This window comes from Artemia sp. Qi Xiang Cuo, chromosome 3 (genome assembly GCF_049724085.1).
Source record: "Artemia sp. Qi Xiang Cuo chromosome 3, ASM4972408v1, whole genome shotgun sequence".
NCBI lineage: Eukaryota > Metazoa > Arthropoda > Branchiopoda > Anostraca > Artemiidae > Artemia > Artemia sp. Qi Xiang Cuo.
Genome location: NC_142796.1, coordinates 17,287,540 through 17,308,943, shown reverse-complemented (window position 1 = coordinate 17,308,943; position 21,404 = coordinate 17,287,540). Strand labels below are relative to the sequence as shown.

Genomic DNA, 21,404 nt, shown 5'->3' with positions numbered 1-21,404 from the left:
ATTTTTCCACCAAAAACTGAATTTTGATGTCTTTTCACACTGCAGTCTTTCAAACATAATCGTATACCATCGGTAAGAATTGAACCCACGCCTCTGAAGAGACTGGTGGCTAACACCAGTGCCTTGGACCACTCGGCCAGGCTGCCTCTCATAAATAAATATATATGTGAATTTGGGTTGCAGCAGTAGCTAGCAACCTAGTAATAGACGATCAGTCCAATGCTAAGAAATATAAAAACCCAAAACTCCTAAAAATAGAGTCAGATCAAAATACAGTAAAGAACGATCTCTCGCCCATAGTAACTGATATATGGTGGCTCTAGGGGTAGTTACAGTAAAGAATGATCTCTCGCCAATAGTAACTGATATACAGTGGCACCAGGGGTAGCTACAAGTACATAAAAGGATCAATAGGGTTCGTCGTAAATGCAGAATATGTAAGTTTCATCAAATATTTTCAGGTTGCAGCGGTAGCTAGCGACCTAGTAAGAGACGATCACGTCCAATGTTAAGAAATATAAAAACCCATAGCTCCTAAAATACAATAAGGAACGAACTGTAACCCATAGTCCGGGTTGCAGCGGTAGCTAGCAACCTAGTAAGAGACGATCACGTCCAATGTTAAGAAATATAAAAACCCATAGTTCCTAAAAAAGCAGTCAGATCAAAACAAAAAGTACACCATTAGAACCGCCTTGTCCGAAACCCCTGTATAGGAAACTTTCTGTCCCTTGGCTTGAACAGAAAGGGAAATATATTGGCTTGAAAATCAAGAAAAGTGGCAGCTACTACAACATTCTTCCTAAACGGGATATTTTTTTCTTTTTTTTTTCTTTGTTTCCAGAGATAGCTTGGCACTGGAACATCGTAGAGGGTTGTTCAATAGCTCATTTTAAAGGAAATTAATTGGGTTAAAAACCTTTTGTAACTAAAATAAATTATTTCTAAAAGAGAATAAATTTTTCCACCAAAAACTGCATTTTCGATGTCTTTTCACACTGCAGTCTTTCAAACATAATCGTATACCAGCGGTAAGATTTGAACCCACGCCTCCGAAGAGACTGGTGGTTAACACCAGTGCCTTGGACCACTCGGCCAGGTTGCCTCTCATAAATAATATATATGTGAATCCGGGTTGCAGCAGTAGCTAGCAATCTAGTAAGAGACGATCAGTCCAATGCTAAGAAATATAACAAAACTCCTAAAAATAGAGTCAGATCAAAACAAAAGTGCATCATTAGAATTACCTTGTCTGAAATCCTACTAGATAAATATTGAATGTCGTCATAGTTTTATATTAGAGCTATGACGTGAATAGACAAACACGAAATTATATTGTTGTTTCTGAAGACGTCATGAAATAATATCATTGCGCTATGACGTCAATAAAATCATTACCTTGTGACGTCATAATTACTATATAAGAAGCTTCAGAACTGTAAAAGTTCACATTCATAATTAAATAATGGTTTCAATAAAGCAAGCTGCACGGATATTGAAAAAACAGTACTACACAAACAACAGAGATAGTATCTTGAAAAGAAAAAAACAAAGGTATTCAACCGACCAGGCATATCGAGAAGTAATCAAACAAAACAGCAAGATGTGTTATCACAATGATGAAGATTATAGACATGCAAAAATTGAGACAGCCAAACAAAAGATCAAGGAACGGTATGATAATGATGAATATTACAGAGAAGCAAGAATTGAGCAGGCTAGACAAAAGATCAAGGAGCGTTATCATAATGATAAACTTTATAGAGAAGCAACAATTGAGAAGGCTAGACAAAAGAGCAAGGAACGGTATGATAATGATGAAGATTACCGAAACAAACATAAGAAAAAAGTTGCTACCAGAATAATGGGTAGATACTGGGGTGACAAAAGCTATAATGAAAAAATTAAATTCTCTGCGAGGTTGTACCGAAGAACGCATAAGGACAAAGGGAAAAATTACATTCAGAAATGCAAGAAGATGGCAAAAATGCAGGCTGATCTTTGTAAATTGAGAAACATTTTACGCATGTTTTATCGGGATCACGAAAAGTATTCAAAATTACAGATTAAAATTCTCTTTGAAAGAGCGGATGCTGTTGAAAAGTCGGCTAGAAATTCTTTGGCAAAGCTTCATAGTAATATCCAAAAGAAATGTTGTCAGTTTAACGAAAAGCTTCCAATGTATGGATTGGCAACTGCGGAACAGTTTATAGATGCAATGGAAAATGTTCGACAACACAGTGAATATATGGAGGCGTACTTCTTTGAAAATTCGTATATTAATTTTGGAAGGAGCAATTGCAGTTTATGTAGCAGCAATAAAAACATATATACAAGCATACCTATCAACAGCGAAGGAAAAGCAATGTTTTTCAATTATGGCGAAAACGAGCCTGTTAGGGTTATTAGTAAATGTGTTTGTAAGACTAATGATTTAGAACAAATTCCTGGAACACCGACTCAAGAAAAAAGCATTTCTAACTGTGTTTTAAACAGTTCTTTTAGTTCTACTGAATATTTGGCAAAAAATTCTCTGTATAGTAGAACAAACTGTCCTGAAAAGTACGAGACAACTATTGAAGAATGCTCTGAATCTAGATCTGACAAGGAAATTATGATGGCTGAAGTCACCTATAACAATCTGAGTAAACATTCAAAACCAAAAATTGGGCAGCAGGTTACTTGGCAATGTCACCCTGATATCTGCAAGCTCTATCCGATGGATATTGAATTATGTCAAATTCTTTTTGATATCCTTGAAAATAATATAGCATTAAAATTTTCAACTGACAAAGTGGTTAATTTCTACCTTGGCGGCTTGGATTATTGTGAAATCAATTACAGGGACACAAGAAAGCATGGGCATTCGTTATACTGTAGCCCAAATGAGGGATGTCAGAGCTATTTGCGTTCTCTAAGGGCACTAGCTCCACATTTTCCTGTCTTGAACTGTTTCATTAATAGCGTATATAAGGCAGTATCAAAATGTAAGATTATACAACATATTAATCTACTAAAAGTCGAGGGCTCGTACAAGGAACTAAGTCATTACATAGAAGAAGTGTCAAGTAGACTCTGTCGTAATAATAGTCAAGACTTCATTTACGGTGATAGCAATATTAGAGTTTCTGTGGATGAAAATACAATAATAAAATTATTTGGTGAGAGCCTTGATAAGGTAGCTAACATTAGGGATGTATACCCCACAATGCATTGTGACAGTTGTGAGCAGATAAAGACAAAATACCAATTGAAGAGTCTAAGATCCCTTTCAAATAAGAAAGGTTTTGATGTAATGATGGCCACGATTTTAGAACACCTACAACAGGACATACCCAAAGATGACAGAGAACAACTAATTCAATGTACAGGTTGGAAAGAGGATGTCATAGATTCATTCTTTGTCTGTGATTACTGTGCTGGGAAAATGTTGAAAAGTCAGGAGAATGTCCGATCAGTATTAAATAACCTTCATATAGACTGTACACCGGAATGTATAAAGTGTTTAAATAATTTTGAAATGGCAATGATTCGATTTGTAATGCCTTGTCTTACGATCGTCAGATTAGGGCAAGTAACTGCATTGAAGAGACCTAGAACAGAACTTGTTGACGCTCTTAAGGGAGAATAGTATATATACCTGTTGATGTGCAAGCAAATGCAGATATTAAGCCTGAAAAACTTCTTAACATTGATAGTTTTGTAGTCATTGTCAATGGTCAGCCTACTTACAACAAGAATGTTTGGACTGCACTAATAGATCTGAGAAAAGTCCATGAAGCACTGTTGTGGTTAAGAGAGAACAACAGTCTCTATAAAACAATACATGCATACACCCTAGAAGATTTAAAAAAAATGCTTGAAGCCCGTCTTGCTGAAAAAGCGGTTGGTGTTGATAATTTACCTGAAATACCTGAAGCTGCAATCCTTCAGAAACTGACAGAAAGCGCAAAATCTACATTGGTTGAACATTTTTCTGTCCAGCCTCTCAATTCAGCGGTTCCAAAAGACTTCATTGAAGATTTTAAGCAAATGAAAGATCTTTATACTGACCAATTTCAAATCAAGAAACTAAAAGGTGAGAGCGAAGACTTATTTCAGGAAGAACTTGATCTAAAAGTGTTTCCAAATCTTTTCCCGAAAGGCAAATATGGCTTGCGTGACAAGGCAAGACCATTTCGGATTAGGAATGCAGAATATTTTAAATCAAGGCTTCTTAGCAGACATACTAAGTTTCGTCTTGACAAACAGTTTCTTTTTCACAGCTTCCAATTGCAAGAATTCTCTTACATGTGTAATAGCGTTGGTCATATGTTGCGGACTGTGAAACCAAATCAAAATGCTCGTCAATTTATAGACAGGCTTCATTCCCGTGATGGAGAGATGGAAGCGACTTTGTTTTCTGTTCAATCAAAAATCAGAGGATCTCAGCAGTATTTTCAATCTCTTTCCTATAAAGTAAAGTCAATGATTGAGCAATTGGGTCCACCGACTTTGTTTCTGACAGTTTCATGTGCTGAGTGGTACTCTCCTGAATTTATTGACTATTCACGGACTGTCCATAAGAACTTACCTGGTGTGGCAAAAATGACCCCAGCAGAGTTGACGTGTCTAGATCCAATTGCAGTTTCCATGCACTTTTTACAATAAAGAACGACACTTAGCCCATGTTAACTGAAACATAAATAGGGATTATGCAATTTCCATCAGTATCATGGCTGCAGAGGTGTCCGAAACCAAGTAAAGAACAAACCATTATAGTAAAGAACATTTCATGTTAAAGATTAATGATTGATGCCATAATCATAGTTTGTAGCCAGGTCGTCTCTTACTATTCCAAAGAAGAAAAAGCCGTAGGCTTTTTCCTGTTTGTAATCATATAGTAAAGAATGATCCGGGTTGCACCGGTAGCTAGCAACCTAGTTAGAGACGATCACGTCCAATGTTAAGAAATTTAAAAACCCATAGTTCCTAAATAGTCCGGGTTGCAGCGGTAGCTAGCAACCTAGTAAGAGACGATCACGTCCAATGTTAAGAAATATAAAAACCCATAGCTCCTAAAGCAGGAGTCAGATCAAAACAAAAAGTACACCATTAGAACCGCCTTGTCCGAAACCCCTGTATAGGAAACTTTCTGTCCCTTGGCTTGAACAGCAAGGGAAATATATTAGCTTGAAAATCGAGAAAATTGACTTTAACCACGTTATTCTCCCCAAACGAGATATTTTTTCTTTTTTTTTCTTTTTTGTATCCAGAGATAGCTTGGCACTGGAACATCGTAGAGGGTTGTTCAATAGCTCATTTTAAAGGAAATTAATTGGGTTAAAAATCTATAGTAACTAAAATAAATTATTTCTAAAAGAGAATAAATTTTTCCAATAAAAACTGTATTTTTAATGCAGTGACGTCATAATTACTATATAAGAAACGTCAAAACTGTAAATGGTCTCATTCATGAATACATAATGGTTAGATCAAAGCAAGCTACACACAAGTTAAAAAATCAGTACTAAAAAATCAAGAAAAGTGGCAGCTACTACAACATTCTGCCTAAACGGGGTATTTTTTTTCTCTTTTCTTTGTTTCCAGTATACTAAACGGGATTTTTCCACCAAAAACTGCATTTTGATGTCTTTTCACACTGCAGTCTTTCAAACATAATCGTATACCAGCGGTAAGAATTGAACCAACGCCTCTGAAGATACTGGTGGCTAACACCAGTGCCTTGGACCGCTCAGCCAGGCTGCCTCTCATAAATAAATATATATGTGAATTTGGGTTGCAGCAGTAGCTAGCAACCTAGTAATAGACGATCAGTCCAATGCTAAGAAATATAAAAACCCAAAACTCCTAAAAATAGAGTCAGATCAAAACAAAAGTACATCATTAGAAATACCTTGTCTGAAACCCTACTAGATAAATAATGAACGTCATCATAGTTTTATATTAGAGCTATGACGTGAATAGAGTGACGTCATAATTAGTATATAAGGAAAGAAAAAACTGAAAATTCTCTCATTCTTGATTAGAATAATGGTTAGATCAAAGCAGGCTATACGCAAGTTGAAGAAAGAGTACTACACAAACAACAGAGATAGTAACTTGAAAAGAAAAAAGCAAAGGTATTCAACCGACCAGGTGTATCGAGAAGTAATAATTGAGAGAGCAAAACAAAGGTATTCAACCGACCAGGCGTATCGAGAAGTAATCAAACAAAACAGCAAGATGTGTTATCACAATGATGAAGATTATAGACATTACAATAAAAAACGATCATTGGAATAACAAAAATTGCATACCTTTGGAATTAGCTACCTACTTGATTATTTGAGACTCGTCTCTTACTATTTAAAAGAAGAAAAAGCCGTAGGCTTTTTCCTGTGTGTAATCAGTTTATTATCATAGGCAGCGCGCTAGCACTGCCTGAGTAAAGAATGATGTGGGCACAATGTGTTTTTTTCCGGGTTGCAGCGATAGCTAGCAACCTAGTAAGAGACGATCACGTCCAATGTTAAGAAATATAAAAACCCATAGTTCCTAACAAAGGAGTTAGATCAAAACAAAAAGTACACCATTAGAACCGCCTTGTCCGAAACCCCTGTATAGGAAACTTTCTGTCCCCTGGCTTGAACAGCAAGGGAAATATATTGGCTTGAAAATCCAGAAAATTGACTTTAACCACGTTATTCTCCCCAAACGGGATATTTTTTTCTCTTTTCTTTTTTTTTCTTTTCCACAGATAGCTTGGCACTGGAACATCGTAGAGGGTTGTTCAATAGCTAATTTTAAAGGAAATTAATTGGGTTAAAAATCTATAGTAACTAAAATAAATTATTTCTAAAAGAGAATAAATTTTTCCACCAAAAATTATAATAAAGATCGAACTCTTCCCAATACTAACTTGCATACGCAACTTCACTATAGTTAAGATTACAGTATTTATATTGTGCATCATTATAAATTATAAAAGGTTTACAGTAAAGAACGATCTCTCATCCGGGTTGCAGCGGTAGCTAGCAACCTAGTAAGAGACGATCACGTCCAATGTTAAGAAATATAAAAACCCATAGCTCCTAAAGCAGGAGTCAGATCAAAACAAAAAGTACACCATTAGAACCGCCTTGTCCGAAACCCCTGTATAGGAAACTTTCTGTCCCTTGGCTTGAACAGCAAGGGAAATATATTGGCTTGAAAATCGAGAAAATTGACTTTAACCACGTTATTCTCCCCAAACGAGATATTTTTTTTCTTTTTTTTTTTTCTTTTTGTATCCAGAGATAGCTTGGCACTGGAACATCGTAGAGGGTTGTTCAATAGCTCATTTTAAAGGAAATTAATTGGGTTAAAAATCTATAGTAACTAAAATAAATTATTTCTAAAAGAGAATAAATTTTTCCAATAAAAACTGTATTTTTAATGCAGTGACGTCATAATTACTATATAAGAAACGTCAAAACTGTAAATGGTCTTATTCATGAATACATAATGGTTAGATCAAAGCAAGCTACACACAAGTTAAAAAATCAGTACTAAAAAATCAAGAAAAGTGGCAGCTACTACAACATTCTGCCTAAACGGGGTATTTATTTCTCTTTTCTTTGTTTCCAGTATACTAAACGGGATTTTTCCACCAAAAACTGCATTTTGATGTCTTTTCACACTGCAGTCTTTCAAACATAATCGTATACCAGCGGTAAGAATTGAACCCACGCCTCTGAAGAGACTGGTGGCTAACACCAGTGCCTTGGACCACTCAGCCAGGCTGCCTCTCATAAATAAATATATATGTGAATTTGGGTTGCAGCAGTAGCTAGCAACCTAGTAATAGACGATCAGTCCAATGCTAAGAAATATAAAAACCCAAAACTCCTAAAAATAGAGTCAGATCAAAACAAAAGTACATCATTAGAAATACCTTGTCTGAAACCCTACTAGATAAATAATGAACGTCATCATAGTTTTATATTAGAGCTATGACGTGAATAGAGTGACGTCATAATTAGTATATAAGGAAAGAAAAACTGAAAATTCTCTCATTCTTGATTAGAATAATGGTTAGATCAAAGCAGGCTATACGCAAGTTGAAGAAAGAGTACTACACAAACAACAGAGATAGTAACTTGAAAAGAAAAAAAGCAAAGGTATTCAACCGACCAGGTGTATCGAGAAGTAATAATTGAGAGAGCAAAACAAAGGTATTCAACCGACCAGGCGTATCGAGAAGTAATCAAACAAAACAGCAAGATGTGTTATCACAATGATGAAGATTATAGACATGCAAAAATTCAGACAGCCAAACAAAAGATCAAGGAACGGTATGGTAATGATGAACATTACAGAGAAGCAAGAATTGAGCAGGCTAAACAAAAGATCAAGGAGCGTTATCACAATGATAAACTTTATTGAGAAGCAACAATTGAGCAGGCTAGACAAAAGAGCAGGGAACGGTATGATAATGATGAAGATTACCGAAACAAACATAAGAAAAAAGTTGCTACCAGAATAATGGGTAGATACTGGGGTGACAAAAGCTATAATGAAAAAATTAAATTCTCTGCGGGGTTGTACCGAAGAACGCATAAGGACAAAGGGAAAAATTACATTCAGAAATATAAGAAGATGGCAAAAATGCAGGCTGATCTTCGTAAATTGAGAAACATTTTACGCATGTTTTACCAGGATCACGAAAAGTATTCAAAATTACAGATTAAAATTCTCTTTGAAAGAGCGGATGCTGTTGAAAAGTCGGCTAGAAATTCCTTGGCAAAGCTTCATAGTAATATCCAAAAGAAATGTTGTCAGTTTAATGAAAAGCTTCCAAGGTATGGATTGGCAACTGCGGAACAGTTTATACAGTAAAGAACGATCTCTCATCCATAGTAACTGATAAATGGTGGTTCCAGGGGTAGTTGCTTGAGGTTCGTCTCTTACTATTTCAAAGAAGAAAAAGCCGTAGGCTTTTTCCTGTGTGTAATGATATAGCATAAAAGAAAACCCAAGTGGTAACTGATTCACAGTATCCGGGTTGCAGCAGTATCTAGCATTGCAGTAATCCGGGTTGCAGCGGTGGCTAGCAACCTAGTAAGAGACGATCACGTCCAATGTTAAGAAATATAAAAACCCATAGTTCCTAACAAAGGAGTCAGATCAAAACAAAAAGTACACCATTAGAACCGCCTTGTCCGAAACCCCTGTATAGGAAAATTTCTGTCCCTTGGCTTGAACAGCAAGGGAAATATATTGGCTTGAAAATCAAGAAAATTGACTTTAACCACGTTATTCTCCCCAAACGGGATATTTTTTTCTTTTTTTTTTCTTTTCCACAGATAGCTTGGCACTGGAACATCGTAGAGGGTTGTTCAATAGCTCATTTTAAAGGATTACATTAAAGAACGACCTGAGGCCTTAGTAACTGAAGTATTAAAAGGGATCAGGGTTGCAGTACAGTAAGGACCGAAGTCTATCTCATATTATAATAAAGAACGACCTCTTGAGTACACTAAATTTCATACACCACTTAATTATACTATAGGTTAGTAATTCCATAGATAGCTTGGCACTGTAACATCGTAGAGAGTTGTTCAATGGCTCATTTTAAAGAAAATTTGTATGGTTAAAAACCTTCTGTAATTAAAACAAATTAATTTTAAAATATAATCAGTTTTCTACGAGAAACTGCATATTTCATGTTAAAGATTGATCAATGACGTCATAATCTTCTACCAGCGGTAAGATTTGAAACCGCGCCTCTGAAAAGACTGGTGGCTAACACCAGCGCCTTGGACCACTCGGCCACGCTGCCTCTTATAAGTATATATGTGAATCCGCGTTGCAGCAGTAGCTAGCAACCTAGTAAGAGACTATCACGCCCAATGCTAAGAAATATAAAACCCAGCACTCCTATAAATAAAGTCAGATCAAAATCTGGGTTGCAGCGGTAGCTAGCAACCTAGTAAGAGACAATCACGTCCAATGTTAAGAAATATAAAAACCCATAACTCCTAAAAACAAGTCAGATCAAAACAAAAGTACACCATTAGAACCACCTTGTCCGAAACCCCTGTATAGTAAACTTTCTGTCATTTGTTATAATTAAGAACGACCTTTTCCTACTAAATTTTATACACCACTTAATTATAGTATAGGTTAGTAATTCAACAGATAGCTTGGCATCGTAGAGAGTTGTTCAATGGTTCATTTTAAAGGAAATTAATGGGGTTAAAAACCTTTTGTAATTTAAAAAAATTATTTTTATTACATTAAGAAATTTTAATTATGTTCCTTAAGAAATCATCTCAAATCTCTGTTAACAAATCATCTCTGTTAACAAAGGCAGCTCTTCACTTACCGCCTATTATTATGGATGGTTGGATAACCTGTATTTTGTATAATTTTACATTGCATACATTGGCCTTAGTTAGCTACTTTATTGTTTGAGGTTCGTCTCTTACTATTTCAAAGAAGAAAAATCCGGGTTGCAGCGGTAGCTAGCAGCCTAGTAAGAGACGATCACGTCCAATGTTAAGAAATATAAAAACCCATAGTTCCTAAAAAAGGAGTCAGATCAAAACAAAAAGTACTTCATTAGAACCGCCTTGTCCGAAACCCCTGCATAGTAAAATTTCTGTCCCTTGGCTTGAACAGCAAGGGAAATATATTGGCTTGAAAATCAAGAAAAGTGGCAGCTACTACAACATTCTGCCTAAACGGGATATTTTTTCTTTTTTCTTTTTTTTCTTTTTTTGTATCCAGAGATAGCTTGGCACTGGAACATCGTAGAGGGTTGTTCAATAGCTCATTTTAAAGAAAATTAATTGGGTTAAAAATCTATAGTAACTAAAATAAATTATTTCTAAAAGAGAATAAATTTTTCCACCAAAAACTGCATTTTGATGTCTTTTCACACTGCAGTCTTTCAAATATAATCGTATACCAGCGGTAAGAATTGAACCCACGCCTCTGAAGAGACTGGTGGCTAATTTATAATAAAGAACGACCTCCTGTATCTACTAAATTTTATAGGCCACTTTACAATAGTGTAGGCTAGCACAGTTATATTTAAGGCCAATATATTAAAATTTTCCATTAAAAGACGACCATTGGAATAAAAACCCATTACATACATTTGATTTAGTTATTACAGTAAAGAACGACATGACAATGCTAACTGAAATTATCTATTTTCCGGGTTGCAGTGGTAGCTAGCAACCTAGTAAGAGACGATCACGTCCAATGTTAAGAAATATAAAAACCCATAGTTCCTAACAAAGGAGTCAGATCAAAACAAAAAGTACACCATTAGAACCGCCTTGTCCGAAACCCCTGTATAGGAAACTTTCTGTCCCTTGGCTTGAACAGCAAGGGAAATATATTGGCTTGAAAATCAAGAAAATTGACTTTAACCACGTTATTCTCCCCAAACGGGATATTTTATTCCTTTTTTTTCTTTTCCACAGATAGCTTGGCACTGAAACATCGTAGAGGGTTGTTCAATAGCTCATTTTAAAGGAAATTAATTGGGTTAAAAATCTATAGTAACTAAAATAAATTATTTCTAAAAGAGAATAAATTTTTCCACCAAAAACTGCATTTTTGATGTCTTTTCACACTGCAGTCTTTCAAACATAATCGTATACCAGTTATTATAATAAATATCGAACTCTTCCCTATACTAACTTGCTTACGCAACTTCACTATAGTTAAGATTACGGTATTTATATTATGCATCATTATAAATTATAAAAGGTTCAAATGTTCGAAGATTATAGAGTTAAAAATATTCCCACCCCGGGAATCGAACCCGAGCCTGTTAAGTGAAAGTTAACTATCCTAGCCACTAGACCATATTGAACCATAAAGAAGTATGATTTAAGAGCCATATGCGTATTATTATTTCACCATACCAATTATAATAAGGCCAAAACAAAATCGTCGACTTGCAACCTTACTTTTGACACATTAGTTAAATCTTTATCAGGCTTAACAAATGTTTTGCTAGTTTTACATGAAAGAACGAATATAATAAAGAACGACCTCTTGCCTATACTAAATTTTATACGCCACTTAATTATAGTATAGGTTAGTAATTCAACAGATAGCATGGCACTGGAACATCGTAGAGAGTTGTTCAATGGCTCATTTTAAAGGAAATTAATTGGGTTAAAAACCTTTTGTAATTAAAACAAATTATTTTTATTATTACAGTAAAGAACGATCTTTCACCCGTAGTAACTGATATATGGTTATAATAAAGAACGACCTCGTGCCTATACTAAATTTTATACGCCACTGAATTATAGTATAGGTTAGTAATTCCACAGATAGCTTGGCACTGGAACATCGTAGAGAGTTGTTCAATGGCTCATTTTAAAGAAAATTAATGGTTTAAAAATATTATATTAAAAGACGATCATTAGAAGAACAAACCATTGCATACATTGGACTTAGTTAGCTCCCTTATTCTTTGAGAGTCGTCTCTTACTACTCCAAAGAAGAAAAAGCCGTAGGCTTTTTCCTGTTTGTAATCATCCGGGTTGCAGTGGTAGCTAGCAACCTAGTAAGAGACGATCACCTCCAATGTTAAGAAATATAAAACCCCCCCAACTCCTAAAAAAAGAGTCAGATCAAAACAAAAAGTACACCATTAGAACCGCCTTGTCCGAATCCTCTATAAAGGAAACTTACCGCCCTTTGGCTTGAATAACAAAGAAAATATATTGGCTTGAAAATCAAGAAAATTGACTTTTACCACGTTATTCTCCACAAACGGGATATTTTTTTCTTTCCGCTTGATTTTCCTCCTCAGCTAGCTGGGCACTGGAAAATCATAGAGAGCTGTATAATAGCTCATTTTAAAGGAATTACAAAAAATTATTTTTATTATATTAAGAAATTTTAATTATGTTCCGTAAGAAATCATCATAAGTTAATCCGGGTTGCATCGGTAGCTAGCAATCCGGGTTGCAGCGGTAGCTAGCAACCTAGTAAGAGACGATCACGTCCAATGTTAAGAAATATAAAAACCCCTAACTCCTAAAAACAGAGTCAGATCAAAACAAAAAGTACACCATTAGAACCGCCTTGTCCGAAACTCCTATAAAGGAAACTTAGCGCCCTGCGGCTTGAATAACAAAGAAAATATATTGGCTTGATAATCAAGAAAATTGACTTTAACCACGTTATTCTCCACAAACGGGATATTTTTTTCTTTCTTTCTTTTCCACAGATAGCTTGGCACTGGAACATCGTAGAGAGTTGTTCAATGGCTCATTTTAAAGGAAATCTCTAGATCTAGCGCTATTTGTACTTAATTTTTTTTAAATTATTTTTTTTTACGAAAAACTTAATTTTTTATATACAATATTAACCAATGACGTCATAGTCTTTGGATGTAGTTAGTACATAAAGTCTGTATCATCGAATTAAAGCTGAAACTAAGTAAAGAACAATTATGCCTCCATATATTCACAGTGATCTATAAAATTTCCCATTACATCTATAAACTGTTCCACAGTTGCCGGTTCATACCTTGGAAGCTTTTCACTAAACATGCAACATTTCTTTTGGATATTACTATGAAGTTTTGCGAAAGCATCTCTAGCTGACTTTTCAACAAAATCCATTCTTTCAGAGATAATTTTAATCTTTAATTTTGAATATTTTTCGTAATCCCGGTAAAACATTCGTAAAATTTTTCTAAATCTACTAAGATCAGCCAGCATTGTTGCCATGTTTTTGGACTTCTGAATATAATTTTTGATTTTGCCCTTATGCGTTCTTTGCAGCTTGTGTAAACTGCAAAATATCCATGGTATCCGAGCAATAGTTTGAATATCTTACATTAAAAGACGATCACTGAAATAACAAACCATTCCATACATTGGACTTAGTTAGCTACTTGATTGTTTGAGTTTCGTCTCTTAGTATTTAAAAGAAGGAAAAGCCGTAGGCTTTTTCCTGTTTGTATTTATAGTTAAAAAACGAACTCAAGTCCAACGAAACTGAACACTGTGGTTCATTCATATTATCTTTATTATTTTTTATAATAAAGAACGACCTCTTGCCTATACTAAATTTTATACGCCACTTAATTATAGATAAGGTTTTCCGGGTTGTCCGGGTTGCAGCGGTAGCTAGCAACCTAGTAAGAGACGATCACGTCCAATGTTAAGAAATATAAAAACCCCTAACTCCTAAAAAGGAGTCAGATCAAAACAAAAAGTACACCATTAGAACCGCCTTGTCCGAAACCCCTGTATAGTAAAATTTCTGTCCCTTGACTTGAACAGCAAGGAAAATATATTGGCTTGAAAATCAAGAAAAGTGGCAGCTACTACAACATTCTGCCTAAACGGGATATTTTTTTCTCTTTTCTTTGATTCCAGAGATAGCTTGGCACTCGAACATCGTAGAGGGTTGTTCAATAGCTCTTTTTAAAGGAAATTAATTGGGTTTAAAACCTTTTGTAACTAAAATAAATTATTTCTAAAAGAGAATAAATTTTTCCACCAAAAACTGCATTTTGATGTCTTTTCACACTGCAGTCTTTCAAACATAATCGTATACCAGCGGTAAGATTTGAACCCACGCCTCCGAAGAGACTGGTGGCTAACACCAGTGCCTTGGACCACTCGGCCAAGTTGCCTCTCATAAATAACTATATATGTGAATCTGGGTTGCAGCAGTAGCTAGCAATCTAGTAAGAGACGATCAGTCCAATGCTAAGAAATATAACAAAACTCCTAAAAATAGAGTCAAATCAAAACAAAAGTACATCATTAGAATTACCTTGTCTGAAACCCTACTAGATAAATATTGAATGTCGTCATAGTTTTATATTAGAGCTATGACGTGAATAGTAGAGTAAAGAACGATCTCTCTCCCATACTAACTGATATATGGTGGTTCCAGGTGTAGTTACATTTTTATAATCCGGGTTGCAGCGGTAGCTAGCAACCTAGTAAGAGACGATCACGTCCAACGTTAAGAAATGTAAAAACCCATAGTTCCTAAAAAAGGAGTCAGATCGAAACAAAAAGTGCACCATTAGAACCGCCTTGTCCTAAACCCCTTGAAAGGAAACTTACCGCCCTTTGGCTTGAACAGCGAGGAAAATATATTGGCTTGAAAATCAAGCAAATTGACTTTAACCACGATATTCTCCACAAACGGCATCTTTTTTTCTTTCCGTTTTTTTTCTCCTTAACTAGCTGCGCACTGGAAAATCATAGAGAGCTGTATAATAGCTCATTTTAAAGATAATTGCTACATCTAGTGCCTTTTGTTATTAAAAATAAAATACTTTTTAAAGTAGAATCAATTTTGTCAAAAAAATTGTATTTTTGATGTGTTTTCATACTGCAGTCTTTTCAAAGATATTTGAATTTTGAAGCAATCAAACAGTTCATGGTAATGAAATCTATAGTATTAATAGCTACTTGTCTCAATAGTAACTGACACTTTAAAGAACAAAATTTTGGTACCAATAGATACATCAAAGCAAACAGTTCGTGATAATCCGGGTTGCAGCGGTAGCTAGCAACCTAGTAAGAGACGATCACGTCCAATCCGGGTTGCAGCGGTAGCTAGGAACCTAGTTAGAGACGATCACGTCCAATGTTAAGAAATATGAAAACCCATAGTTCCTAACAGAGGAGTCAGATCAAAACAAAAAGTACACCATTAGAACCGCCTTGTCCGAAGCCCTTGTATAGGAAACTTTCTTTCCCTTGGCGTGAACAGCAAGGAAAATATATTGGCTTGAAAATCAAGAAAAGTGGCAGCTACTACAACATTCTGCCTAAACGGGATATTTTTTCTTTTTTTCTCTTTTCTTTCTTTTCCACAGATAGCTTGGCACTGGAACATCGTAGAGGGCTGTTCAATAGCTCATTTTAAAGGAAGTTAATTGGGTTAAATATCTATAGTAACTAAAATAAATTATTTCTAAAAGAGAATAAATTTTTCCACCAAAAACTGCATTTTTGATTACAGTAAAGAACGAACCTTAGCCCATAGTAGCAGAAATAAGAATATCTAGGTTGCAGCGGTAGCTAGAAACCTATTAATTACATAATCCGGGTTGCAGTGGTAGCTAGCAATCTAGTAAGAAATGCCAAATTAAAAGTTGATCATTAGAAGAACAAACCATTGCTTATATTGGACTTAGTTAGCTGCCTGATTCTTTGAGCTTCGTCTCTTACTATTCCAAAGAAGAGAAAGCCGTAGGCTTTTTCCTGTTTGTAATAATATCCGGGTTGCATCGGTAGCTAGCTACCGCTGTTCAATAGCTCATTTTAAAGGAAATTAATTGGGTTAAAAAATCTATAGTAACTATCCAGGTTGCAGCGGTAGCTAGCAACCTAGTAAGAGACGATCACGTCCAATGTTAAGAAATATAAAAACCCTTAACTCCTAAAAAAAGAGTCAGATCAAAACAGAAAGTACAAAATTAGAACCGCCTTGTCCGAAACCCCTATAATGTAAACTTACCGCCCTTTGGCTTGAATAACAAAGAAAATATATTGGCTTGAAAATCAAGAAAATTGACGTTAACCACGTTATTCTCCACAAACGGGATATTTTTTCTTTCTTTCTTTTCCACAGATAGCTTGGCACTGGAACATCGTAGAGAGTTGTTCAATGGCTCATTTTAAAGGAAATCTCTAGATCTAGCGCTATTTGTACTTATTTTTTTAATTAATTATTTTTTACGAAAAACTGAATTTTCTATTTACAATATTGATCAATGACGTCAAAGTCTTTGGATTTTTTACAGTAAAGAACGATCTCTCATCCATTACGCCGTGACGTCATAATTACTATATAAGAAACGTCAAAACTGTAAATGGTCTCATTCATGAATACATAATGGCTAGTTCAAAGCAAGCTACACGCAAGTTAAAAAAACAGTACTACAAAAAAAAGAGAGATAGTATCTCGAAAAGAAAAAAGTAAAGGTATTCAACCGACCAGGCGTATCGAGAAGTAATACTTGAGATTGCAAAACAAAACAGCAAGATGTGTTACCACAATGATGAAGATTATAGACATGCGAAAATTGAGACAGCCAAACAAAAGTTCAAGGAGCGTTATCACAATGATGAAGATTATAGACATGCGAAAATTGAGACAGCCAAACAAAACTTCAAGGAGCGTTATCAAAATGATAAACTTTATAGAGAAGCAACAATTGAGCAGGCTAGACAAAAGATCAAGGAGCGTTATCACAATGATGAAGATTACCAAAAAATATATAAGAAAAATTATAATAAAGAACGACCTCTTGCCTATACTAAATTATATAGGCCACTTAACTATAGTATAGGTTAATAAATTTTATAATAAAGAACGACCTTTTGCCTATACTAAATTTTATACGCCACTTAATTATAGTATAGGTTAGTAATTCCACAGATACCTTGGCAATGGTACATCGTAGAGAGTTGTTTAATGGCTCATTTTAAAGTCCGGGTTGCAGCGGTAGCTAGCAACCTAGTAAGAGACGATCACGTCCAATGTTAAGAAATATAAAAACCCATAGCTCCTAAAAAGGGAGTCAGATCAATACAAAAAATACACCATTAGAATTATAATAAAGAACGACCTCTTGCCTATACTATCCACAGAGAGCTTGGCACTGGAACATCGTAGAGACTTGTTCAATGGCTCATTTTAAAGGAAATTAATGGGGTTAAAAACTTTTTGTAATTAAAACAAATTATTTTTATTACAGTAAAGAACGAACTTCAGCCCATACTAAATAAAATAAGAATACAATTTATGACTCAAACAGGTAATTTGTTTGCTTTGGTCTAAAATACTGTCAGCGGTGGGGTTCGAACCCATACCTCCGAAATGACGGGTAGCTAACACCAGCGCCTTAAATCACTCGGCCACGCTGCCTCACATAACTATGTGAATATCTTATAATAAAGAACAAACTCTAGCCAATAGTAACTTAAACACTTTATATAAGGATTTTATAGTAAAGTATGAACTCAAGTCAAAAGGAACTGAACACTGTGGTTCATTCATATAATTCTCAGTATTTTAGCTAGGGGGTAACTAAACGAGTTCCTTATTAAAATTTAAAATTTAAAAGACATTGCTTTAATTTCAATACTTTAAAAGTTCTACGCGACGGGGAATCGAACCCCGTTATTTCACCTGACAATTGTGTATGCTTACATTGTACCATCAGAGACTTGTAAGCAAGTTATATATAAAACATGATAATAAATTCGTTAATAAACTAAAAAATATACTATTACTGCAAATATTGGCACATATTGGGCTTAGTTTGAAGACTCATTCTCTGAAGATCATCTCTTACTATTCCAAATAAGAAAAATCCATAGGCTTTTTCCTGTTTGTAACTACATTAAAAAACAATCATTTGAAGAACATACTAATGCATATATTGGACTTAGTTAGCTGCTCAATTTCTTGAAAAAAAAATCTTATTTTTCAAGAAAAACTAGAATAATTCCTGAAAATTTTAAATAAAATAATTTTTTTTATCTTCAAATTGCAAAAATATTTATGGTGTCTGATCGATAATTTTCATTTTTTAATTAAAACCAGAAATAAACCTGAAAACTTTAAAATTCGTTTGGTTTCCTTTTGTTTCAATTGACTCAACACGTTACATAAAGGATCGATATAGTTCATTATATATCTTGATTATGTAAGTTTTATCTTTATCAGGGTTATATAGGTAGTTAAAATTTTAATACAGAGGATCGGCACAGTTCATTATATCTATCAAACGGCTCGTGGTAATAAACTATATAGTAAGAGCAACCCGTCTCGCTAGTAACCGAAACCCTAAGGAACGGAATTTTGATACCGATACATACATTAAAAGAAATGGATTTTTACATTTTAAGCGGATGTTTTAGAGACAAAGCTTATGCATCTACATCAATTTTCTTGCGACACATGGGTTTGAACCTGCCAACCTTCGATCAAAAGGTGCAGCTTAAGCCACAACATTATCGCATGGTATTATTGACAATAATTCTTAAATGAGTTTATTGATTTACTTTAATTAGTAATAATTTATCAAACAGTTCATGGTAACGAACTGTATACCATGGGTTTACATAAAGGATTACATAAAGGACTGATATAGCATAAACGGTGTTTGTCGAAACGATTTTTTTTATATTTACATAAAATATTTTAATCTGAATTGTAGCAGTAGCTAGCAACCTAGTAAGAGACGATGATGTACAATGTTAAGAAATAAAATAACACATAACTCCTAAAATACAAAACCCCTGTATAGGAAACTTTCTGTCATTTGGCTTTAACAGTAAGGGAAATATATTGGATTGAAAATCAAGAAAATTGGCAGCTACTGCATCATTCTGCCCAACGGCATCTTTTTTTCTCTTTTTTTCAAATAGTTCATGGTAACGAACTGCATAGTAAGAGCGACCAGTCTCAATAGTAACCGAAACTGTAAAAAACGGAGTTTTGATACCAATAGATGCATCAAAAGAATTGGGTTTTATGTTGATTTTAAATATGTAAGTTTCATCCAGTTTAGTTATACCCATCAAAAGTTACGAGCCAGAGAAAATTTGTCCCATTTTTTGAAAAAAGGAAAAACCCCTAAAAGTCATAGAATCTTAATGAAAATCACACCGCCAGATTCAGCGTATCAGAGGTCCTTACTGTAGAGGTTTAAAGCTCCTATCTGCAAAAACGTGGAATTTTATATTTTTTGTCAGAAGAAAGATCACAGATACGTATTTATTGTCCCTTTCTTTTAATAAAGAACAAATATTCTATCGATTGTCTACTAATAACCATTTATGACGTATTAAGTGACATGACGTAATATCTAACACCAATTATGTACTATTAACCATATATGACGTAACGAGTGACGTAACGTAAAAACTGAAATTTTTTTTTTTTTTTAGATTTCAGTTCAGAATTGCTAAAGTTATAAACTGCAAAAATATTTATGGTATCTGAGCAATATTTTTAATCTTTTAATTTAAAACTAGAAAAATTCCTAAAAATTATAAACTAATTTGATTTTTTGTTGGGTTTTTGTTACTTGATACGAGAACTAAACATCCTTTATCTAAGGTGAGGTTTCAATTTAATATGACTATATCATTATTGAACGGTATACAAAAATTCTCCGATTTAAGTATTAAAAAAGTAAAAGGAAAGAAAGAAACAAATAAATAAAGAAAAGAAAGGAAAGTCTTCAAACATAAAGAAACACAACCACAAGACAAAGAGAATAAGACAAATTCGGTTTCAGAAATGAGTCGAATTTCTGGCCTTACACAAATTTTGACCAATTTCAGTATGGAAGAAAGCCCTGTGATTACTATTAAATGTGATAATGGTGACATTGAAGTCGAGAAATCAGTTTTAATAGCTGTTAGTGATGTCTTCAAGGCTATGCTAGAAACGGACATGCTTGAAAAACGAACCAATCTTGTGCTGGCCCATGATTTGAACTTTGAAACTATGAAAAGTATTATGGATTACTATAAAGAAGGTTTCAAAACAGGTTTCTGGAACAAGGCTTCTTTTTTCGAATCAACACACAGAGATGCATTAATATACATTGTAGAAAAGTACAACTTTCTTGCTATTAAAGAGGAAATTGCTCAACATTTGCTCCAAAGTTATCGTGTGAAGCAAGATTTAACAATTCTTGAAAGTTTTTTTTTCACTTATGGAAACCAAATTGAAAAAATGTTTGTTATACGAGAGATGGCTCTTATGACTGCGGAAGGGAAAGAAGCTCTCAAATTTGTTACCAATTTTAATGCTCATGATTTTGTAGAATTGGTTAAATGCTGCTGTGCTGCTTTGAAAAACAGCCAATTTTCTAGATTTCAACGTTTTTCAAAGACACTTTACAGTTGGCTATCCAAAGACTCTGAAAAAAGATCAGTCGTGGTTTTGGAAATCGTAGGAATGATAGATATGAAAACGTTTAAAGTACATGAGGTTGAATCCGTTCTACAAAGTCTCACTATTTCTCCAAAGTTCCAGGGGCTTAAGCTACTATGTCTCGAATTCTTTCTACCTTTAATAAACAGGCATTATCATCCATGAAATATGGTTGCAATATATTTAAAATATAAAATAAAGTTCCTTCTTTCTAAAGATAATTCCGACTTCCTCAAATTAAGTTTAAATCTAGTCGCAAAAAGAAAGAAAAATCCTTAATCAGCAAAGAGAAAATTGCAGTTAGCCTCAGACAAAGAGCGGCGCTATTCAGATTTGGATTTCGCTAAGATATATAAAATAATATATAAGATATATACGATATATAAGATAATAAAAAAGATGCTACACACAATATTTCTAAGGAAGTTAAAATTATAAGAGCCATGTGAACGTTTGAATCATCAGAAATAATT

At 34.4% G+C, this 21,404-nt stretch overlaps 1 protein-coding gene across 1 annotated transcript; it reads left to right on the top strand.

Moving 5' to 3' along the window:
* Nucleotides 1–20,289: 20,289 nt before the first annotated feature.
* On the top strand, nucleotides 20,290–21,096 carry LOC148953817 (uncharacterized). The gene has a single exon (XM_089085915.1). The coding sequence runs from the start codon at nucleotides 20,290–20,292 to the stop codon at nucleotides 21,094–21,096; it is 807 nt and encodes a 268-aa protein (XP_088942041.1).
* The last annotated feature ends 308 nt before the right edge of the window (nucleotides 21,097–21,404 follow it).

What these genes read in the sequence shown, in the direction of transcription:
- LOC148953817 (XM_089085915.1), top strand. Translation starts at nt 20,290, where the DNA reads ATGAGTCGAATTTCTGGCCTTACACAAATTTTGACCAATTTCAGTATG.